This window comes from Camelus ferus, chromosome 34, assembly GCF_009834535.1.
Source record: "Camelus ferus isolate YT-003-E chromosome 34, BCGSAC_Cfer_1.0, whole genome shotgun sequence".
Lineage (NCBI taxonomy): Eukaryota > Metazoa > Chordata > Mammalia > Artiodactyla > Camelidae > Camelus > Camelus ferus.
In genome coordinates, this window is record NC_045729.1 from 19431877 (window position 1) to 19456850 (window position 24974).

A 24974-nucleotide genomic window follows, 5' to 3' on the forward strand; every position below is an offset into this window, starting at 1 on the left:
CGGACAGGTGAAGTCCTGAGGAACCACTTTCGGGACACACGAGGCTGGTCGCACCGAGAGGAAGTCACTTGAGGCCAGCTCTTTATTTTGTAGGGAGCAAAGGCACATTAGAAACTGTTCTGCAAAGGTTAAAAGTGGCTCTCATGCCCACGCCCATGCCGAGTCTACCTCTGCTTGGTTGCCACGCAGCACTGACACCAACGTAAATGACAGAGTGGGGGGACCTGAGCACATGTAAAAATGTTTATTTTTCAGATATAATGCAAATAACCATCTCTAACATTCTTTCAGAAAACGAGAAATGCAAAACATGCTCAAAAAAACAAGAAATCAAGTCATACTTTTCATAAGGCACCACCAAAAACCCTGGTAAAGTTGAGCCCATGTTACATTTAAGTGTCTCACTAACAGGTAAATAAATACGTAGGGGAATAACCACTAGGGCCTGAGGCTGACAGCCGTCCCCGGTCGGACGCCTCGGAGCACCGCCAACCAGCACACACAAGACACACCGGTCAGAGCCCGCCACAGCCTCGCCCAGCACGTGCGTGGCGTGTGTGGCCTGCGTCGCATAGTGGTGACCGGATACGATCCAGGCCCAGAGAAGACTTCAGTCCAAACAGATCAACAGCCGCTCTCCTTCTCAGGCCGTAAATACTAATGCCACTTGGCACATCCAGATCCAAATTAATGACATGTTTAACAAAAAAAAGTGGGATTTCAAAAAAATGGGAAAAGGCCAGTTGGTTGCCTGCTTTTGAAAGTTTATACTCAAGGGCCTACTGCTGAAGCAACTTTCTACACACACATGAAGCTAGTCTGTGTGTAAACCTTTACGGAAACTGCCAGTTACGTGGGGCTGTAACACCTTCATTTCCCCACAATTTAGTTTTCAAATCCCACTCCTTTCAAAAAGTGGATAATCCCACCCTTTGAAAGAAGGGCTTCCTCAGTGTTTCCTTTCAGCCTCCTGCTTAAGTGCTGGCGACAGTCACACACACACACTACAGAATGAAGATGCTGACAAGTAGCACCGAATTGCGCCCGGGACCTAAGCACTAGGAGAAACACGTAAACCGATGCTTCCCAGATGCACGCCGACGCCAGCGGCAGAGGCGCTCGTGGGGGCCTGAGCGTGGGCGTGCGCCGTGGGCCACCGCGGATCTCGGCTTTGCTCTTCAACCCCCCGAGGCGCCTCGGGCGGCAGCTGCGGTCCCACCGAGGCACCTCCACGCAGCTCTGGGGCGCCGGCTCCCGGGCGGGGACAAGAAACGCTGTTGTCACACCTGCAGCCAGGGGCTGGGCGGTTCCCATTACCTGCTCTGTGACCTACCAGTCTTCCTTGTTCTTTCCATAACCTCTGCCAAAATACTTTACCACGAAGGCAGTGAGAACACCTTTGAAAGAACTAACGTGCTGATGGTGAAGAACTGTGACTCTGAAGAGACAGGAAAGGGAGAGACAATGTAAATCAAGATTTAATATGAAATACAACACCGCAGAATGGAGTTCAGTTGTAAGTTAAGTGATTTCCTTTGACCAAAAAAAAAACCGTTTTATATTAGAACATAAGCATTTCTTTAAACAGATGAATCTTCGCTCATTAATTCCAAAGCTGTACAACTGTGTATGTTAACTTTTCTTTCTTTTTTAAATGAATGTCTCTCATCTGTTCTTCTCGGCCTTGGTCTAAATGGTCACAAGTCAGACCAAATCCTCTGTGACTCTCAAATACAGAAAATCCCACAGTATCAATTAAATGACATATTTAAGTTTCAAAATGTCAGAAGATAAGCAGGAAGCTGTTCTTGGTTGGAGACTGCCTTGCATTTTTCTCTTGGGTCAGATATGCAGGCAGATCCTGTACTACGGATGTGAATGACTCCCTGAACAGCCAGCTACACCCACCCGCTGCACTCCAAAAACAAAGCACCTTAGCCGGCGTCCTCAGCACCCTCAGGCCCCTCCACTGATAGCTGAGTAATGAAGGAAAAATTGAGTATTTTTTAATGCATTTCAGGCAGCCATCACATAAGACCACGATCTTTAACCAACAAGCATTTGAAGATTTTTATAGAGACCAAAAGGCAAAAAATATTGTGCTTTCTTTTGTAACATTAACCAGATGACATTCTTAACTAAGTAATATCTTTATATAGTTTGGCAAAATGAAAACTTGCAATTTCTACTGAAGTCTTAAATCACACATACATTTGAGATGAGATTTTCAGGACAGCACAGCAATGCTTATGCACCTCCTAACAGGTCAAAACACTTAAGATGTGGTATGACGTTAAAGGAAGAGTGACTAAAAATGGACAGTGTGAACTACAGAGAAAGTGACTCCAGGAACCGGGTTTTACAGGGAAGGGTTTGCTTTTCTTGAGTAAGATGCCTTTGAGTTAAATCTCATACCCACTCAGACTGTGACTGGACAGTACATTTCGCTTCTAGTTACTAGAAGACATTTCTTAAAAGAGGTTGGGGCAAGAAGGGAAGCAGAGACCACAAGCTCTTGTCTGGGCCCACCCACTGTGAAAAGGGAACCTGATGAGTTCAAGTCAAACCACAGATTTTTAAACCAAAACAAAGGAACACAGGATAGTGAAAACAACATTACTGTTTTTAGTTTGTTCGGTGTTTTGTTTTTGTCCTTAAAAAACAAACAAACAAACAGCAGTCCCCTGCTGATGAGTTTGCACGCAGCCTACCTCTAACACCTTAGCGAGAACAGGCACAACAGGAGAGAAGAGGACACAGCACCGTAGTTTCAAACGGTCACACGCAGGACAGAACAGAACCACCTCCACGGACACCGTAAGACCACGTTCCCCACAGACAGGGGCCAGTCCCCACACAAGGGGGAGAGCTAACTATCTATCTGAACAAAAACAAGACAGAACACCCGGTCAGGCGAGGATGGAGAAGGGAGTGCTAACTCCTTGTACTACAAGGAAGGAACGAGACTTCTTTATTAAAAAGCAAGAAGAGAGTGCAAGCCCCCAAATGGATTTCTGATGCTGAAACTGTCATGTGCTGCTGGTAACAGTAAACGTATGTATTTATATATTCATATATGCATATCAAAAAAGGAAAAATACTCTATTTATAGAACAGTCAGTAGTCAGAGACATTTAGAAAAAAGTAAAAACAAGTCCTTTTTTCTTTCTTTTTTTAAAAATGGGTTTACTAAAACAACTTGTCACCCAGAGGTACTATCAGCCCGCGTCCTCTGATGAAGCCATGGTGCTGTTGGGCAGCGCTGCTGTGGGCCACCGTCAGAGACGGCCAGCGCTGGAAACCATGGCCAGCGGGGCAGGGCTGCAAGGCTAAAGCTGGGACTTGCTGGTCTTGCTCTCGGCCACACCTGAAGCCCGGCGGCATCTGGTATACTTGAGGGAAGGCTTCCCGGAAACGCATGCAGCGCTGTGGCTCAGTAAAACATTCCGGCGTGTCTTCTTTCGTAGAAGCCTGGATCCACATACCTGCTCTTCTCTAAGATGCAGACCCAAGGCAGCAAGACATCTCAAAGCCAAAACAAGCTCTTTGCCTCGAAATAAGGAAAGCTCTTCCTCCCCGAAGCCAATCGAGTCAGACTGCTGACCTGCACAGCGTCCTCCTCAGGAAGCCAAGGGCACCCGCCTCTCGTCTGGGGTCTTCTCGGTACAAACAAGCGCACAGGGCTGAGGGCCACGCGCTGCGCTGCCATCGCGCCTCCTGACAGGAGTGGCGTTGCGCTGCCCTCTCCTAGCTCTGCCTGTGGGGCACCAAATGCCAGGTTATCATGGAAGGAAAGCGGTACTGACTCCTCTCCAACTGTCCTAACTAAGGGGAGAGCCAAAGAAGCAGCACCTCCACGGCGCTGCCCCGGCTGTAACCCTCTAGCTAACACCGAGCGGCAGTAAGCCCCGTCCTACACGCCGCGCCAGCACACAGGTGCGCTGATGCCGGCCGGCCACCTGGAGCTCAGTCAGATGTCTGGCCTTAACGTGACAAACCGTCTCGGGGAAACATGAGCAGAAACACTGGCTGCCGTACCACAGAGGATGCCCTCGGCACAGATGCGCTGACAGAAAGGCTCACACGTCCATGCAAAGAGGAAGTCAGCTCCGAGGACGTTCTCAGGAGGCCCTTCGTCTTTGGAAGCAACATTCCGAGTGGGTCGAAACCACTCTACTTGATGACTAAGTTCTCGGCGTGGTCCACATTCCCTCATGTCCCAAACTAACCCAGCACCTGCTAACTGGTCTCTTTCAGATCCTCCACTGGAAGTTTGTAGCCCATTATGAAGGCAGGAGGGGGTGTGGGGCCGGGGCTGTCCGGCCCCTGCTTCTTTGCACAGTTTAGACAGATGTAATCTTCGTTCTCAGCCATTTCTGGAGACACACCCACACAGACTTGGTGAAACCACTCGTCACAGCCACCATCACACTGCACCCAGTCCACCTGCGGGAGACAAGATCGGAATATGTTCAGGTCACAGAAACACGGAGTCCAGACTGCAAGCAAACCCAAGAGCTTTCTTGGCTTAAATGATAGCAAGTAAGTGGGATGTCCAGAAATAGACAATGACTTCTTATGGGGTTATTTTTTAAAGAAAGAAGCTGGGAAGCTAACACCCCCAAATTTCACCATAATATGTCCACAAAACTAGGCCTTTCAGGTTCTCCATTGCCTCTTAAACACCTGGGGCTCCTTGTGGGGCATAAACATATTTGAGAGGATTTGACAAAAAAGGAACTTCTAATAGAGCAGCCAAGTGGTTTAGCTGGTATTAACAGGTGTCCAGGCTCTAAGCCGAGGCAGCTACCAGTCGGGAAAGGAAGAGCGCAGGTGTGGGGGCAGTCCCAGGCACTAGCTTTGTTTCAGAGAGAGAAGCCAAAGTACCAAGAGCATTAAATACCTTTTAGAAAAGCAGTCACATAGGCCACTTTTAAAACTAATATTTTTTATTCTTCTCTTCTTCCGTTACAAATACAACTCCCTATAAAAAGTTAGCAAATATCAGAGGTCACATCTTACAAATTAACCAATTAAAACAGTCAAAGACACAGGGCAACAGATCACTCTGAGGTGTAAAAGTCTGGGCAGCTGGCAGGTAGGCGGCAGCTGCCAGGAGAACTCCGACCCTCCAGAGAGTATCGTCATCACAGCGACTAGAAAAGGGCTGTCGCTGGGTGACTTCAGGCCCCGGGCACACGGTTAACAGTGAGGTGATTTTGGCGCCCCTCTCTGGCGGGTGATTGCGCTAGTTTTCACGCCTGATGCCAGGACAGATGAGAACCTTTACGATACAAGAGCTACTCCTCCTGTTTCCAGTGCAAAAGTTGACCATTTCACTGGCAATGTCAGAAGCCACTTACAGCAATGAGCTTTATCAGAAATCAGAACAAAGTAAGGAGTGTGCAGGGATCAACTGAGGACTTCAGTGCAGCTCCGGAGGAAGAACAGAGGAGGGAGGCTCTGGCTAGGTATATACGCTGCAGGGGAAGTGAGTGGTTTTCAAAATCACTTTCCATGTTCTATACAACTTACCAAAACCATGAAAGTTATGTTAGTAGCTTCGGGGTTTCTAATAAAGGTGGGGGAAATAATTTGTCAAAATAATCTTTTTGCTTTCATTGTTCCCAGAGTCCTAGATCCTAAAGAGACAACGTTGTGTAGCATAAAGGTTACTGAATTCATTCAGAAGTTCTGAGTTCTGATGTATAATGAGAGGTAAGTCATTTAATCCCACAAAGGCTCAATTTCTCCACCTGTAAAATGGAGACAACATCTGGTTTCCAGGACTAGTTAGAGGATCAGACGACATAACGTAAGGATAACGAATGTATGGATGATGTACGGCAAAACACCTCGTCCACAGTCTGGGAGCCTGGAGGCACTTTCTTAAGCTCACAGCCTCACGGCCCTAGTCATTACTCCACTTCACACAAAACATCCTGCACCTTCAAATAACTGCCTGCAGCAGTGCTTCTAAAAATGTGTCGACCACTTAAAGCATCAGAATTACCTGTCCTGTCTGTCAAATGCACAGCTGAGACCCATCCCAAACCTACAGACTCAGAGTATCTTGGGGATACAAACCAGAAGCCTAGGTTTTTAATCAGCTCCCAAGTAATTCTTATATATTTTAAACTTGATCATCACTGGCACCATGTGATCAAGTTCAGAGAAACTTAATTACTTCCTAAAAGAAAAAAAATTTTTTTTGTTCTGTAATTGTTTTGTATAATATTTAGCTTCTAAAGTCTGGGCAGTAAGGAAAACCACCAATCAAATGTTCCTACTGTGGCAACTCCTGGAGACAGAAAAGGGAGGTGATGGCTTGTGTGCAACAGGCAGCGACACAGACACCACAAGAGGATCTATGAAGCGCTAACGTGGCAGTAGTGGGCTCAGGATGCGTGTCCTGGCCACTGGAGCTGGTAACGGGGGCTGGGAAGACGAACTGTGTTTCTCCAGGCTGCCCAGATTTGAGGTGCTCCCCTGTCTACGATGCCACCCCGAATCCCATATTACTACCTCCAGTCCTCCTAATCCAGTCCCCCTAGGGTACGAAGGTCACCAACGGATCTGTATTTGCTGCCAAGAAAAGCGGCCCCATGTCTTCAGTCTAATTCTGCATTGCACTCACTGGCTTCTGGTTCCCCTAGATCAAATCTATTACTCTTCCAGATAAGGAAGACATCATTTTCCCATTTGTGACTTTGCCCAGAGGTCCATTCCTAAGCCCAGCGCTTCCACCATCCGAAAGAAGTATATGACTTTTCTCGAGATTCTACCTCAGCCTGCAGGTTATATAACAATTTGCCCTAATAATCTAGCAGGGAAAAAACTGCCCTCTTCTCAGTATCTTTTTATCATGTTCCCCTACTGAGCAAACGCCAGCTCTACTTCTGTTTGAAATGGCCCACAGGTTCTAAGGCAAACCTAAGTCTGGAATGTCAACTGAGTCCACAGAAGGTTCTGACCCAGGGGCAACCGGCTACGTAGCAGCCTGAACATGCAAGGACACCAGATTTGGCTAACAGCATATTAAGTTCTAATAGTCATTTCACCTTTCAGTATTTCTGGGAGACATCCTTATCAGATTACAAAAGTAATTACTGAAAAACTTCACAGCTATGAGCTGTTCAAATTTTAACTGATAAGAGATTTAACGTTATCCCAAAAATAAGTTACTGGATTTGGATTGGGGGAAATGTCTGTTTTTTGAGAAATACTGACCAGAGGAAATAATGTTAGTTTGGCATTTCATGTTTTGCTATACAGTTTCATATTACACTTAAGAAAAAATACTTGGCATATTATATTTTGTTCCTTTCTTAGCACGTATCACTGCACTGGGAAAAAGAAGGCCTGGTGACTTGGTGATATGCTTAGCTTAGTCACCCAACCGAGCTTTCAGCATTTTGGCATTCCATCTCTTCTGCACCAAGGTTTCTTGCAAAAGCCAGATTCGAAAATTAAAACAATTCACTTCATCAAATACAATGTATGTTTAGAATCCTTGTGTATGTTTTTGGTGCTCTCAACAATAACCAACTCCCCCAGTCTGCTCAAGGGTAAAGGGTTTCCTAAGACACAGGGATAAAACTATTAAACGCAGGAAAGTCTCAGGTAAGTTGGGACAGTTGGCTACCCCACCTTAACATCACCTCTGTGTTGTGTCTGTGTGTGTGAGACACTCATTTAGGTAACCCAACCTTTGATTACCTTCGCCAGCAGGAGATATGAACAATAAGCCACCAACAATGCAAACACTTCTGCGGAGACAATGCCCCACTAAGACTTTCTAAGATCAGAGTGGTCAACAGACAGTGTAAGTGAGAGCGAGGCTCACAGACGTCATCTCTCTCTACAGCCTGACAGACTTCTTACGGAAGTAGCAGTGGGTAAGGAAACAGCCCATAGTAAGAAGGCAAGAAAGGTAAAGGGGAAAAAAAGGTCTATTTTCCTAAGTAAGATGACTGTTTATTCTAATACAGAAAAAAGTTACTTAAATATTAGCTTGAAAGAATTTGCTCAAGTTAACTTGTTTAACTCTTGGTACCAGTAAGACTGAATGAAGTGGCAGAGTTCAGGGAGAAAAGGATTCTGAACCTTAAAAACTATATTTTTTGAAAACAGTTCTTCATTATTATTTTTAAAATTAATTTCAACTTGAAGGAATTTGATGATAGAAGAGAGAGATTTAAAAAAAAACTTTTACATTATTGTGGTAATATTTCTCTTTTCTCTTTCTAAAACATCTTGAAATTGAGGCTAGGTACATTTCAGCAATCCTTCAAAGTTCTCTCAATCTGTACATTTTTTGATAAAACTAATATAATTACTGGTTAGAAAAATGGTAAATGTACCTTTACCTACATATGAAGGAACCCTAAAAATGGTGCAGGGTTTTTTGCTGTATATTTTGAGAACACAGATTTCCTTAAAAACTTTCTTTTCTTGTCATGCTTTTGTTCTGAAGATGTGTACCATGCATTAATTTGTTTTCCTCAGAGAAACACTATGCAAGTTGAGAAAGCTGTAAAATTCTTTACAAAGTTTCTAAAGAAAAGCATTTTTATTTAGTAAAACAGGTGTCAGAAACAAACTTGGAGAACCATAAAAATTACAAAATAACAACGATGGGCAAAGTGTTTATCATCTAAAGTAATTTCTGTTTAAAATTAAACACAGTATAGAAATACTTCATTTAAGATTCTATGTGAGCTACTGACAGATTAAGGCACCTGCTCACCTGTGTGTGTGTTCTAACAGACATTTTCCCTAAGTATTTAGCTAAATCTCCTTTTGCTCCATCAAAATGTAGATAACTTTCTTAAAAAACTTTTTTTTAAATACCTTAGAATATTAGGAGCAAATCTCAAGGCTCATTTAAAAACAAAGATCACATCTTAACACTCATGCTGCATTTTTGGTTAACAACTGCTTTCATACAGATTATCTCACCTTGCCCTTGACCCTGAGGGTACGGAGGATAATGTGCAAATTTAACAATTTCACAGCAGATGAGAAAAAAAGCTGCGTCTAGAGTTTACATGCCACAAGGAGACAACAGGAATAACAGATGAACCATATTTTAAATGCTGAGCAGAAAGCTGACAGATTAAGGGAAAAGGAGAAAAAAAAAGGGAGGTTCGTGATGGATGTAAACACTGTAGGAAGGATGACAGGAAAGCTTGAAAAAGGAACACCATGTTTTGTTGCCAGTCCTGCAACTGCCACAAAATTAAGGGAGAAAGAAACGGGAGAAGTTCTGCCAATACTAAGCTGCTAACACTTTAGTACCCAAAGAGAGACAGCCTTCTACCAGCCTGTCTGAGAAACTGATGAGAATTAATTCAAATGAAAGATAAAAATAATACACACACAAATTATGTATCTACTAAAATGCTTTAAAATGTTTATAATATAGAAAAATGCTTATGACATTCAACAAAGCAAGATACAACAGTGTACAGTATGACATGATATAAAACAAACCGTACAGAAAAAAGGACTAGAAGGAAACACGCTGTAATATTTACAGCTGTTGTCCTCGGACGGGATGTGTGTTTTATTATATACCCATTTTCCAAAAATGAGCAGAAAGCCTTTAGTAAGTGTAACTGAAATGTGTGTCATTTAGTTTCGGAATGTGTTCCTGCACTTACATCTCAACTACTAGGGAGGGTGGACACTAGTGGAGGGAACTGGGTCTGGCAGCCAGGGAACGACGCTTCTGCTTTTGGTTCTGCCACTGATCAGCTCTGAGACTGGTCACATTCATCTTCACTCGGCCCTGGTCTCATCTGTACGATGAAGAGGCTGCACGAGGCGACCTCTCTAGGCTCTACCGGGCATCTGACTGAGGCGGGCGGTGGGGACAGCAGTGCAGCTGTACTTACTCTGTTGTTGTATTCAAACTGAGGAGCTCCCCGAATTCTAAATGTCGGGTGGTATAAGGAGACGATAAAGTTAAAACGACGAATTTACCAATAATCCTGATGGGAACACCCTGAAAGATACCTCCAGTCATTTAATGAACTAAGGTTTTTCATAAAGTCCATCCATCTTTCTCAAAAATTCATAATGTCAATGTTACCTAAACAATGACCATCACATACATACTTACTTAAAATTTAGGGCTGAAAAATTTTAAGTAGCACCTTTAAAGGTCTTAATTTTTTGCAAAGGATCTGAAAAAAATCGTATTCCATTTAGGAGAGCACCCACAGGGCATGGTGTGGGTAAGACACAGAGCACAAGGAAAGACCTGAGCCCTGCGTTCTAGGTCTTCAGGACAAATCTCAGTGCAGTCTGCCACTGCTCCTAGAAGCCGGGCCCAGGGCCGTTTCAGGAGGTCGAGGCTGACTGACGGGGCACCTAGGGCTCCGAGCCACCTACGGGGAGGCCAAGACTGTTCCGAAACCTGCTGTGGACCCAGCGACGCGAGGTCCCGCTCCTGCACGGTCACCAGCTCCTCCCTGCACCCCCCCCCCCGTCACCTTCACCAGGCACACAACCTTTCTGGGACTAGGAGCCTCACAGCTGAAAACGTTCGCGGGCGCCCCGTGGACACGCGGTGCCGGAAGGGCTGTCGCCGAGACTCACCTTGTCCTTGCAGGGCCGCTGGCAGTTCTGCGCCGCGCACACGGCGTTCTCGTCGTCCGACTCCTCCGCCCCCGACCAGTCGTACTTGGACGGGATGTCCAGCACCTTCCTCTCCCTCTTCCGCTCGGTCGTCTCCTTCACGAGCTCAGCTTTGGCGGCAGCAGCCTTCTCCTTCTTCTTCTTTCTCTCCTCTTCTTTTGCTAGCTTCTTGGCCAGTTTACTCAGCTCCTTTGATTTTTCGGCACTTAATTTTAGTTTCTTCTTTTTAGGTTTCTCCATTTTCTTTAACTCCTTGGACTTCTGTTTTCCTTCTCCAAAGAGCTGTTCTACTTTTTCTAGCTTCCGTTTTCGTTTCTTCTCTGAAGAATCCTTTCCTTTTATTTTTAATGGTTTCTCTTCCATGCTGTCATCCTTCCAAAACATAAAAATAGAAACAATTTTAAAGCAAGACATTTAAAAATAGTTTTATTCTTTTATATGAAGTATCTTGAATGGGCAAACTCATAGAGACAGAAAATAGAATTCAGGTTGCCGGGGCTGGGGTGGGAGTGGAGGGGGAAAAATGGGATTTACTGTTTAATGGGTACAGAGTTTCTCTTTGGAATAATTTAAAAGTTCTCGAAATGGACAGTGGTAACAGTTGCATAACATTATGAATGTAATTAAAAGAAGTAAATTGTATACTTCAAAGGGGTTAAAATGATAAATTTTATGTTGAGTACATTATACCCTAATAAATACTTCAAGGATATCTTAAAAAGGCAAATATAATATTCAATGAAGAGAACAGCAGAAAATAATAGCAAGCCCTAAATAAAATATCCGACTTAATTTTAGCTTACCGGGGGGGAAAGGGCAAAAGAACACACTGCTAGCGCGTATTAACACAGCCTGCAGTACCTGTGTGTGACGGAGATGAACACACACAGCGCTACATGGACACTAACTTACACAGTAACTTTTCTGGTCTCCGTTTACCAGTGCTAAAGTTTTTTTATTAACTCAATTAATAAATTCTTGGTGGTTATCAAAAATGTCAGGAAAAATATATAAAATTGTATCCATGATCTCATTACAAAAGGTATGTAGTAACTTCAGAAAGGGACAGAAAATAGTTGTTGTGACAAAGCCAAAAAATTAGTCATTTTTCTTTTCAACTTTCTAATATTGTTGCTATTATGTGCCAAGATATGTGCCAATAAACATTCAAATATTTTAGTAATAAAAATATGCTTTGTAACAGAAAGAACAAGGGGGGAGGTACAAAAAGAAATACCAAAAAAACGTAAGCTTGATAATTATTTAAGGAAAAACACCTGAGAATTCCCTTTCCTGCAGATTTCACGTGGGAAATCTTTGACAAGAACTTAAGAATCTGCAGAGTCATGAAGAACACTGGACTGCAAACGTCTTAAGGCTATCACATTTGAGCAAGCCACTGAACTGCTCAATACTTCGTGTTACCTTGTGTGTAAAATAAGGCAGGTCAGATGAGATACTGGATGTGAAGAAAATGCTCTGTCTACTGGAAAACACTATCTAAATTACGCGACCTTCGACCTGACTTCCAGACCAAAGACAAAAGATGGTATGCTAAGCTGGTGACGCTGGGTCTTCCACTTCATGAAAACACGTAACGGAAAAGAGTAATGAAAAGAACACTGGAGTCAAACGTCAGAGCTAGAATCCAAGTCTCTGTCTTCACAAATCTCCACGTCTCTGATCCTTACTTCTTCCCACATCCAGTGGGCTGAACACTTGCCTGTCTACCCTTACCGCCCCCTTCAGGGCCGTGGTGAGGATGGGTGAGAGCACAGACAGAAAGAAGGACACAGGACAGATTACCAACTGCCATGTGGGTGTAACATACACACGTGGACCCCCACCAGCCCTACCACTTCTATCTAACCATTCTCTTGCTTCTTTTCCTCAACTACTGTATTTCCCCTGCTGAACTTTTGGGTCTTACAATAATGTGTCTGGGCTAAGGAAGCCGTTCTAACCTTGTTTTCAGTAGCTCCCTTTCTTTTCAGCAGAAATGGCCTTTTAAAAAATCAAATATTACACAAAATCTCAACAAAGAAAACCATAAAGCAGAACTGCTTTGGCTTACTGACGAAGGAGGACAGAGGACTACCCACTCAGCCACCTCCTTGCTGCAACCTGTGGTAGCCCCAAGGAACTCGGATATTCTGATTGGTTTTAAAACCGCTGCATAAGTTAAGTTTTAAGTCCATACCTCCATGATATGCAGGAACCTGTCCTCAGAAGGTGGGTGTGTGGCCTGCAAAATCCGCCATATGTGCTGCGTCTCATCCAGAGACACCTCTAGCAGGTCCCCAACCATCATAAGTTCTTCCAGCTGGGCTTTGGCTCCAGGCGACAACTCCAGCACCGGAGGCTCCAAACTGCGGGGCACCAGCGGGCTCTTCCTAGGTTGCTTCCTTGGGGTGCTAGAGCCTACCCCCCAAACAGAAGATGAAACAAAAAATGAGAACTACTGGGAAAATGTAGTGTTTTCAAAGTAAAGGTTTAGGAGGATGGTGCTTCCTTCCCCAACACTTAATTTAGATGTTTAGATGGTTAGATGTTTAGATTAGTATCAGTATGAAAAGTGAAATTAAAAACAAATACAGAACAAAAAAACCTAGAATTCTAATGACCACTCTAAAAAACTGGCTCAGGGCAAAAAAAAAAAAAAAAACAAAAACCGGTTCCGAACGGATTCTTCCTCTTGTGATTGGAGGGGGAAGGAAACGGGAGGAACTCTCTTAACCCAAGCTTGCACCATTTTAGAGGATTCCACAAGATCAGGCATGTAACTGCTCCACATAACTCAGCGATTATCTGCCTAATGAAGAGACAACATGCTGTTCCATAAAACCCTGAATTTTACTCCGAAGAGAAAAAAAAATTTCCCCACGTGTGACCTAAAGCAGCACGACTTATTCTTAATGGGGAAAAAGAAAGCGAGCGTAGTAGGGAAATCATTTACCAGGGAAAGAGCTACTAACAAAGCATTCCAGAGCCAGAACGGGTGTCCTTGAAAAGCAGCAAGTTCCTCAGCAACTGGTAACGAACGAGGAGGGGATAAATAGCTACCAACAGGGATTTTATAAAGATAAAACGGGACTAGCTGGGACTAGCTGGCCTCTGACGTTCTTCTAACTAGGATTCAATAATTCTCTGGAAGTCTTCAGGTCATCCCTCACGACGGAAAACGCAAACAGAGACTGGCTTTCCCAAAGCTGCGCTTTCAGATTCCATCAGCATTTCATGGCCAGGTTTCAGCTGCTCCTTGCTCTGCCCCGAGGGTAAGTGATACCTTGAGAACAGCTCTTGGAAGCGGAAGAATAAGCGTGCTCTGCACAGAACGAGGGCGCCGTCCACATGTGAGTGACCACCTCCTCAGACTTGATGGGGATCTCCTCGTCACAAAAAAGGTTGGGCTCCAGGCTGCTAGAGGACTTCACACTGGCTGTGTCCTGAGGAAGAAACAGAGACAGACACTGAGAATTAGAACCACTTAACTTATCCTGTGATGAGAATCCAAATACAGGCTTTCAGGTTAAAGCTTCTAATACAACACAGTAAAAAACAAAACAAAACAAAACAAAACAAAACAAACGAACAAACCTTAAAATTAAGTGTATATGCTATTAAGATGGAAAATGTCCACTGGGGGGAAAGACAGGAATCACCACAGTCTCAAGCTAAAAAGTAAAGAGTAAAGCTCAAAAATAATCCACAGAGAAATGAACCAACAAGAGAATTACAACTGAGTGACCTACTTCCTACAGCCTGTAACTCAGAAGAACTCCTGTGCCGCAAGTTAAGGAGCCTTGACCCCCTATGAAAAGTAAAATGGGCTTATCAGGAGACGAAGGAAGGTTTAGAGGTGACATCTTAAGGACCACAAATTTACTCCTCTCTAAAGGTTTTCAAATCTACAAGCTGACCAATGGCTCTTACTTACCAGCTGCTCTTATTTGACTGACAATAACCAAGTTACACAGTCTGACAACCCTAATTAGGTCTCAGACGATCCTCCCCTACAGTTAGTTTCCATAACCGCACGTGTACAGCTTTACCGGTCACAGGGCAATCAGGAAGACAACCCACAGGTATTCCAACAAGGAGAATTTAATAAAACTGGTTAAACGCACACTGGTTAGAAGAAATGGTTAAATGTACACTGAAGGCTTGAAAAGGCAAAACAGAAACACCCAAGTAACACCAAGGTAACTGTAGGAAAGAGCTGCCACCCCTAGGGCTTGTGCTAACAGAGAGCAGAACCCAGGAGCTCAGAGAAGGGGCCTGCAGGGCTGGGTCCCCGGCCTCAGAGGCGGCGGCGCCGGCCGGCTGTGCCACTGTCTCTAATAGGACATGACGCGGCTGCCCTGGGGGTGACAACAGCAGCTAGAAACTGGCACTGCCAGGGTAAAAAAACTAAATACAACAACAACAAAGGGGAAAATGTCTGCAGCTCGGGGAAGACAGGAATGGAGAATAAGACAGGGAAGATCAAGTGCCTTCTCGCTGCTCAGGCCTCCTGACTTTCTCTGACATCCTCCGCTGGTGGAAGCGAGGCTGCCGGCAAAGGTACGTGTGCAGAGCAGGGCCTGGGGGACTGGGCCGGTTTTACCGACTTGGCTGCCTGTTTTTTGTACAGAGTGTGAGCTAAGAATATTGTTTACATTTTTAAAGAGTTGTTTAAAAAAAAAGAAAGAAGATGCAACAGAGACCATACATGGCTTGCAAGGCCTAAATATTTACTATGCATTATATATTTACTATACATCATACATAGTATCATTATATATTGTATATAAGTCTGTGTGTGTATATATATATAAAACTTAACAGAAAAAGTTCACCAAGCCCTGGGGTAGAGCCCCAGCGCCAGCATCACCAAGCGGAGCAGAAAAGCGTGGGTTAGGAAATGAGAGACGACAGCTTCATGGCTACCACAGCACCTGACTGTCTCTGCAGGGTGAGTGAGAGGAAGATCTGTTGTTATCATGAGACGATCCTTAATTCAACAGGATTTGTAAAAGGTTTCCTAAGAAGATTCTGGAAGACAATGCCACTGTCGGAGAATTTAGGAACAGCAGTTCATGTAAGTCTTCCCTACTCCAGGATTTAAGTCCTAAAAAGCGACAGACGGGAGGGTACTTCGGTGTCGCCTCCTCTAGTCCCCGATGCGTCATCTCACTGCCTGGAACTGTCTTTTTTGACTTGACTTATTTCATTTTAACTCATGCAGGAAACTTTGTTATGCTTTCAAAATAGAAAGAAAAGTGATCAGAAAATAATGACGGAAGGTAATGCTAGGTAAAAATAAATTTTGAGGTGAGGAGGGTACAGCTCAGTAGTACAGCACGTGCTTAGCAGGCACAAGGTCCTGGGTTCAATCACCAGTCCCTCCATTAAAATAAAAAATAAGTAAATGTATAAATAAATGATAAAGGTAAGAAGCCAATAAAATGAAACATTAACAATTTTTTCAATTAACCCAAAAGAAGACAGGAAAAGAATAAAAAACAAAAGAGGTTAACAAAAAATAAACAGCAAGATGGTCAACTTGAATCCAACCATGTCACCAATTACATTCAATGTAAATTGAATGAACACCTCCAAGTAAAAGGGATTGCAGTACTGCCAGAAAAGCAAGACAGCTATACATTTCAAAAATACATACACACACAAGATGACACATCGGCAAGGGCCCTACGACATGCACTGTCTGTAAGAGACGCATCTTAGAGACACAGACAGGCTGCAGGAAAGACGACTGATAAACAGCAGGCTTTAACAGTTACTCTTCCTAAGGAGGAAACTTACAGCTCAGCCCCGCTAACAGCAAACACGCAGGCAAGGAGGGATGGCCTCCCAGTGAGAAATGAGTTTTACATGCGGATCTGTCACTTGATCTTATCTGTATTAGGCAGGACTAAAGTCTCAGACACAAATCCACTATTTTCGCCAAAGCTCAAGCCACCCAAGTATTAATAATACAGAAAAGAAAAAGAAAGAATCCAAGTGCTTAAGTGGCCTTATTCTAAAATAAGCAATTACTGGGATACAAACAGAACTTCCTAGGAGGTAAACAGCTACCACTGTTTTATACCCCCTTACTCATGGGTAATTCTACACATACTGTGCATTTGAAAAATAACTGTAATATGGATGCACAGTTCCAGTGAAGGTAAACAACACGCCTTAGAAGGAAACCATCTATGAATATACAGAAGGTTGTCTCAGACACAATCACACAATATCTGTGGCAGACTTTGTTTCATTAAATATGTATTTTCCTAGAAATATATGAAAACAAATATATGCATGTATATGCATGACTGGGACACTGTGCTGTACACCAGAAACTGACACACTGTAACTGGCTATAGTTCAATTAAAAAAAAAAAAAAAAACTAGTGAGTTTCTTGAATTCATTCCTGCTCGGAGTTTTTCAGCGTTGATCACAAAGTTACTACTACAAAATGAAGTTATCAAACAATGCAAAGCACAAGCCATCTGTTTTAAACATTTAAATGTTATGATACCGAAAATCCAATGACCGACTCTGTTTTTCTTTATAATTACCTACTCTTCTTCCTAAACCATCAGGGGATCTTCCTCTAGCAAAGATGTTAAACAAACTATTTTAAGGATGAATTTGTGGTCACAATCAGGGGACATCATAAAAAGGGAAAAAAATCACCAAGCTGACTGCAAATAAAATTTTCATTACACAATAAGCACCTGCTCTATGGTAAAATACTCAGGAGTGTAAATTTTTTATTGCAAAGATACCAACATCAAGGTAAACTTGACCCTGACTTACCATAAATCTTGCCACCATTCTTTTACTCTTCTAAGCTGCCAAATATATTGCTAGTCCATAATCTCATTTTTCCACCCTGCCAATACCTCCTACCAGAAGAGACTGCAGGATAACACCCCCATTAAAGTTTCTGCAGAAGGACTGCTCCGTACAGCCGTATCGAGCCACCGTTTTGATCCCTAGCCCTGAAATATGTAATACTTGAGATATTTTGTTTTCATAGGTTGCCAGTCTGCTTCCAAGCAAAGTCCATCCTGCTTAGCAATTCTGGAGTGGTGGCTGATATTTAATATGTACTAGAAAGATAACAATCCAGGTATCGACGGCCTCTAAGCCAGGGCAGACAGGCAACTCTAATATTAGCTAACTAACTTACACGTGGCATAGGCTGCACTCCCCTTCAGCTGCACCCGCTCATTCTACACAACTTTATAAATACAGATGGTCACTAACTTCAGGATAACAAGGTGCCTGGAACCTTACTTTAACAGCTAACGCAGTTTCAAGTTTTCTCAAGTCTTTAATTCATGTAACTAAAAATTCCCTCATTATAACATCCCCAAAGAAAATAGAGGATACTAATGAATGAAATAGACTTGCAGACATAGTAAGCAATCTTGTGGTTACTGGGGGAAAGGGGGTGGGAAGGGATAAATTTGGGAGTTTTTGAGAGTTGCAAATGTTAACCACTATATAAAAATAGACAAAAACCAAATTCTTCTGTACAGCACAGGGAACTATATTTAGTATCTTGTAATAACCTTTAATGAAAAAGAATATGAAAACGAATATACGTGTAAATATATACATGACTGGGACATTGTGCTGCACACCAGAAACTGACTACACATCAATTAAAAAAAAAAAATCTCCTGGGTCCATTTTTACCCTGAGGAAAACTGTTTTCCAGCAGATGATTTATAAGCATCTATGATGGATAGTTTTAATTTTATATCCTGGGAGTTTTAACACTGATGGTATTTATGCTCTAAGAAGGAACATGCCTACCTGATACGCATGCTGAAAAGACAGAAACAAGCAGGGAAAAGAACGCACCCTAGTTTTTTTCATACGTCAGAGTACAGACTGGTTACAGGCAGATACTAAACATAAGCTCTACAAAGAACAATACGAGTGGATTAATTACAAGCCGGCAGGGTCTCTGCCTAGGTCATGACGTTACCACTGCACAGAAGACAAAGGTCTTGGCTGTAACACGAAGTAACAGTAAGAGGCCAACAGGCTCCAACACAAACACTTGCCAAAACCTTTCTTTCTTCACCCAGCGTGGTGTCATTATCAAAATAGTCACACTGAGGACAAATACTGTGCTCTGTGACTTTAACTCTACAAATTCAAACCACAGGCCCAAGTACGACACATCCCTGAACAGGACACTGAGTCTAACACCATCCAGATGAGGCATCAGAGACGCAAGTCCCAAAGCACAGCTCAAATGCGATGCTTCAAACACGGCTACACATGTCAACGACCCGAAGGAAAACACACTGTCATCAGCCATGAGAGCTTTTAGTAACTTGAATGTATAATTTTTCTAGTCCCTGTAAGCTCTAAGGAGTTATAAGGTGAGGGAAATACAGATTTTTTTCAAATTCCAATCTTAAAAAAAAATCTGTTGTTTCATCAATCTGTATTTTTTTTGAGCATTGAAAAAGTGCTATCACCATAAACTCAGGATAGACAGACAACTTGCTCTCTCCCCCACCTGCAGGCCTTGAACATCAGTGTTCACCACCGTTAACAAACTCAGCGGTGAGCACGCACCCACGCAGCCTGCCCACATGGTACCTTCACATCATAGCCATAGGTCTCCCGGACGTCTTCATCAGAATCCGTCTCTTCGTCATCATAGTCCGCTGTTTGCCGAGGGGAAGAAGACACACTGCTCACCACCCGGTTAAACGCAGACTGCTGGAAACTGGGTAAGTGCCCCTAGAGAACAAGCAATTCCAAGACGAACAGAGAGACGCTAAGTAAACATGAGTGATCACCACCCACTTACAATGAACTTGCCAAGTGGCTAACAGTTCAACAGTTAGTGCAGGTCAAATTATTTGATTATGAGGCCAAGGTCCACTTGAATGGTATTTCCAGGTAGTATTTCAATAAAACAACCTGGGTCTATAGCCAAAGAAAATCCTACGGGCATACGTAGAAAGAAGACACTAAGCGTAACAGAGCTGCTGGCAACTTACTGTTACTTTCCTAATCAAACGGTCAGACAGACTTGGGTCACTATTTACACACTGACAAACGTTATCCCATGAATCAGGGGGAAAATCCCTCAACGTGCCTGTAAGTCTGGATTGGCAGCGGCTTTCTGGAGCTCCGCACTGATGATCTTCTCCGTCTTCTCTCGAGCCGCCTGCTCCACCATGCGCTGGCTCAACACGGACAGCTTGGCCAGGGCCGAGGACAGCTCATCCGTGGCCAGGGCCTGCCGCGCTCTGTCCTGCCAGCTCATGGCCCGTTCTGTCAGACACTGAAGGGCCTCACCCTCGGGCAGCCGTACAGGCAGCTTCTGAAGGGACACCAGGAGTGACAGGATGGTCTCCAGCCTTGGCCTTCGAGACCGCATACACAGAGGGCAAAGGAATTTTACTTCTTTAGCCTGCCAGCCAGACCCTTTCTTCTGGGACCCTGATTTAGGGAGAGGAACACAGCTGTTATGAAACCAGTCTTTGCAGAGCTCGCACTGTAGCATAAACCCACTAGCTGTCTTGCGGCAAATGCAAAATTTCACTTCTTCTATGCGGTCCACCAGAGTCATCTTGGCTAGGTTGGCTGCTCTGAGGGAACGCATGGCTTCAATCTCTTTTTGCTCCCGTTCTTTGAAAACTGCCACCTGTGTATGACAAACATTTCATTGAATGGAGTCACTGCAAAATACTCCAAAAATACCAAATCCTCAAGGCTAAGGGATCCTCTCCACAGTGCATTCTCATAGTGACAGAGCATTGTTCTTAAAAAAAAAATCAGCTGTCAGTCATCCCCTAAAATTTGAGACGGCCTGATGGTTTCTGTGCAAACATTCTTCCTCTGTGAAATGAGCAAAGTGCCACCATTTGTGACAGTACAGTACTTGCATCTTCTGCAGGGTGCAGCAGGAAGATGGCATGCCCTGAAGCCAAGCTACCCAGGCGTGAAGCCTGGTCCTGTACATACCACGGACTCCTGCTCCGAGGTGCACGTTTGCTGACTCTCAGTTTTCTGAAAAGTGAGGATACCACCAACCCCATTTTGTTGTTTTAAAGATTAAAGAAGGTAACACATGAAAGCGCCCAGCTTGGTGCCAGGCGCAAGGTAAACGTTCAGTAAGTATTAGCTGCCCCCACCTGGTAATTCATCCCCTGGAGGGAAGTTCTACACAAATCAGTTTTTATTTCCTTCTAGGACTTTCCAGCTTGTGTAGAAGAATAACTGAGCCTGGCAACTAACCGTAACAAGGTTTCACGTAACTCAGTTCAAAAAAGTATATAAAACCAAACAAAACTTAATTATCATGCACACTATTAGGGCATTTTCTGTTTAAACTCTGGCAGCTCTGAAACAAGTCTGAAATAATTTCCAGTGTTATTTGTCTGGCAAGACTGCTGCATTAGGCAGGCTCTCTAACAAGAAATCATTTCCGTCAGCCTCAAAATAGGATCACCTGTGGCAGAAGCAGTCCTATCGAACCACTGAGTACATGCAATTCCCTGCTGTCGCATATCGACCAAACTTGCTTTTACCCTCTTCCTCCTCCTCAGGCTCCTTGTAATCTTACCACCTTCCTCTTACTCGCCAATAAAACCCATAATTAGCTACGAACATGTCACTGCGCACTCACTATACAACTGAATGCTCCTAAGAGGAAGCAGGTATTTTAAACAGTAGCTGGTATCAGCAAGCTGATACAATTCCTTTGAGAAACACCATAGCATTAAGCATCGCAAAATGCTATTACTTCCAGTCCAGTAATCCCAATCCTAAGAGTCAATGAAGGAAAATAATCTGAAAAAAAGAAAACGCTTTACAAGGAAGTTCACTTTGTCATTATCTGTAATAGTGAACACTTAGTAACAACAAACATGGCCAATGTCAGAAAAGTGTTCAGCAAATTATAAAACAATTTGATGGAATATTAGACAACTATTAAAACCACAATAAAGACAGATATGGAAAAAACAGTTTTAGGGAGAGAAAATAGTAAACTTTTTATATACTTTGATTATAAATATTTTAAAATATGTCAAATATGTATAACCATAAAGCCCAAGGTAAAGTACACAAAAATAAAAAGTTACAAACATAAAAAATAGTGCATCTTGAGACCATCACAGAATTTTGTATTCACCAAACTCAAGATGCACGACATAACTCCTTACCACCATGGCAGTGTCTCTGGTTTCCTCCAACCCCTCCTCCAGATCGCTCAGAGGCTCAAGGTCCAGATCCTTTTCCTTTTCTTTTTCTATTAATTCTTTTACTTTTTTCCTTCTATTTTTTCCACTCCCATAAATACCAATGTCAGTCCGGGGACTGAGCACCTACAAAAATAAAACCAAATATTGAGATCTGGTTTTTAAAAAAAACTTAGAATTGAAAATAATAAAAGAAACCATTTACTGACCACTCATCATGTCCTAGACACGTTCTTATGAACTTTATACACATTATCTAATTCAAACCTCCCAAGAATCCTTTGAGTAGGAAGTATTATCTGCACTTTATAAACGCGGGAACCGAGGTTCAGACAGGCGATAAGCTGCCCACAGATGCAAGGTTAGCACCAGGGAGCCAGTTCTCAAATATGACGATCTTATTCCAAAGCCCATGCTCTCAACTGCTGTGTTCAACTGTTCAACATGAAAAGGGTAATGAGTACTTAAATCTGTGCTTCGGAGAAATAAGACCTCACAGTGACAGCCACTGAAACGACAGAGAGGAGATCCAAGCTGCCTGCTTTTTCTGGACACAGCACAAGATGAACTGGAAGCCAGTCTGCCTGAGGTCTCGATTTCTGGTCAGTGTCTGGTATCACCCAGCAGCAATCACTCGTGTAACCATGACCAGATAAACTGAAAGCCACCCTCACCAACACTACCACTGCCGTCGGCTATTAATCATCAGCTTCCGAGGAGGGTGCTGAAGGGCCAACACATGAAGCAAACGCCTCCTCACCTGTAACAACGTGTGGCTGGAATTCTTCTTAAGAAAGGTCCTCCCGGTCCGTTCTCTCCAGGCCCGCGCCGCTGCCACCTGTGACTCCACCTGGGGCAGCGCATCAAGACGCACAGGGATAGGACGGCCTTTAGCAGACAAGCTCTCCAGCTGCTCCAAGTAAGCGTAACTGCTGCCGCTCTGAAAAACAACATATGTTCCCGCACGACCGCAGCCTCTCAGGAGTCTGGCCACATGCAGTCAGTAGGCCTTACAAAGGGTTTAGTGTTGAATTCTTTTATTAATTATTCTTTAAACCTAATTGTATGTTTTGAATTAATAGAGCCTTCCAATGTCCTTTTTAAAAAAGTTTGTGTAAATTCATGTTGTCAAAGATTTTTGATTTATTAATTAATGAGGGAACCAGTAAGATGAAAAATCAGTTCAAAGGACAAGCCAAAGAACAGACATATAAATGCAATTCAGGAATGAGGAAAGTTATTTGCTAACAGATAGAACAGATGCTTAATATCACACAGGTCAATGGAATCATCTTTCCTACAACTGAAAATCAATTGTTCCTTATAAATTTAGCTGCTTTTCAGTGGACATCATTCACTCATTCATTTTACTATCATTTTAAAGTAACTGACAAAGTTGCAGAATAGCTTGGTCGAAAAGAAGTCTAAGGAATACACTCCTTGAATCAGCCAGTCCTGGATGGTTCCCCAGACAACATCCACCACCCACTGAAAGGGCATCCAGCAATCTCTTCTGCTGTTTCAAAGTCTTCCACAATTTTCCTGACTACTACAAAGCAGTGCTTTAGTTCTGATAACCATCTCGGTTTTATGCTCTACAAACACAGATGAGAATGGCTACTTTTCTTCTAAGTCACAGTGTTTCAACATTTTCACGTAATGAAGTGATCACTGTTTTTTAAAAACTTATATACTGCTTTAAATTTACCAAATAACTGAATCATTACAGGAGATGGGAGCGTTTAGTAAGTAACCCATTCCAGGGACTTGGCAGGAATGCCAGAAGGAGCAGGTTGGCCGCCTGTAGACAGTAACTCCGAGTGACAGCTCAGATGGGATGAACTTCCCAGCACAAAGAACACACACCATTCCTAGCGGGACCGTATCTATCGCCAAAACATTCATCATCATTCAGAGGCTATGAAGGAAAGCAGTGTCATGAGCTAAATGCCGACATTCCCGCAAGGTTATCTACCGTGTACTAACTGACTCATCCACTAACAAATTCATTTTAAAAGTCGCACTGAAACAGAAACAGACAAGAAATCTAAGTGAATTTTTTGAAAAGAACAGTAAGAAGGCTCTAGCCTTAGGAGATATTATATCATTAAATCACTTCAGCACTGGGACAGCCAACTGGAAGAGGAAAGAAAGCTCAGATACAGGCTCAAGAATCGCCGTGTTTACTACTGCTCCCTTTGTGTCCAATGACAGCCATCTGACTGCAGGATTCCTCCTGCCAAGCCCAGACACAGCCGCACTCGAGCCACTGCCCTAGACAAGCGCCTGCCTGCCAGCAGAGGCTGCCCACTTTCTCAGAGCCGTCAAGTCAGTCCTCCTGCTGAAGGGAAGGGCCTGGTGGACGGAAAGTCCTTCAGAATGACACAGGAAACGCACGACAGCTACCTCCCCGAGCCGGCTCGGTCCTTCAACGGTAAGTAAACAGCCAGCTACTGATCAGGGATGATCAGTCCCGAGGACACCCGACTGCCTGAAACGGTTCAAAGACGAAACAAACAGAGAGGCTGTCCTGTTTCAAACAGACAATTTTAAAAAACAGAAAGAAGAGCAGCAACTAAGCAGGCCCCAGAAAAAGCCAAGTGAAAAGAAAATAAAAGATAAGTCATTAGAACCCAACACCTAGAATAGTCTTTCCAGGGGCAGCAGTTTAGCAGAAGAGAGTTGGTTTACAACAGAGAGCATTTATACACTCAATACTGGAAGTGCTGGTTGATGGTTTTTATAATCTAGAAGAAACAGTATGCATTCAAGCAGACTTTCATCCCTAACACTTAGTTCACTGTCTGAATTACAGATGTGTAACGTGCTTCTCTCCAACTAGGGAACACACAATTTTAAGTCCAGGGTTCTATCTTCATACCCATCCCTGACACTCCTGCTCCCAAACCACTGGAACAGCACCAGGGGTACTGTGTTCAGTAAACGTTGATTTCATTTTTTCTTCTGCCTCTTCTTTTAAAAGTAATTGGTGCACGTGGCAGAAGAGACCAAGAATACAGCAGGAAATAACTCTCTACCACCAAGCATTAAATTAATGGCTAATCCTGTCATCTTTCACAGCAGGGAGTCAATAGAAA

The 24974-nt window shown here is 43.4% G+C and overlaps 1 protein-coding gene across 2 annotated transcripts in view; it reads right to left on the reverse strand.

Moving 5' to 3' along the window:
• Positions 1–229: 229 nt before the first annotated feature.
• The window catches only part of KDM5A (lysine demethylase 5A), a 65414-nt gene continuing 40669 nt past the window's right edge, over positions 230–24974 (reverse strand). The window contains exons 21-29 of one of the 2 annotated variants that reach the window (XM_032473287.1): positions 22637–22816; positions 21841–22002; positions 19767–20318; positions 19262–19405; positions 13931–14090; positions 12845–13065; positions 10606–11016; positions 4904–4984; positions 4311–4446 (exon numbers count right to left, since the gene is read on the reverse strand). In XM_032473287.1, coding sequence (XP_032329178.1) covers positions 4940–4984; positions 10606–11016; positions 12845–13065; positions 13931–14090; positions 19262–19405; positions 19767–20318; positions 21841–22002; positions 22637–22816 — 1875 coding nt within the window. In that variant the 3' untranslated portion in view covers positions 4311–4446; positions 4904–4939. Of the gene's footprint in view, positions 4447–4903; positions 4985–10605; positions 11017–12844; positions 13066–13930; positions 14091–19261; positions 19406–19766; positions 20319–21840; positions 22003–22636; positions 22817–24974 lie in introns of both variants that reach the window. The other variant, XM_006178938.3, reaches the window with a different exon arrangement.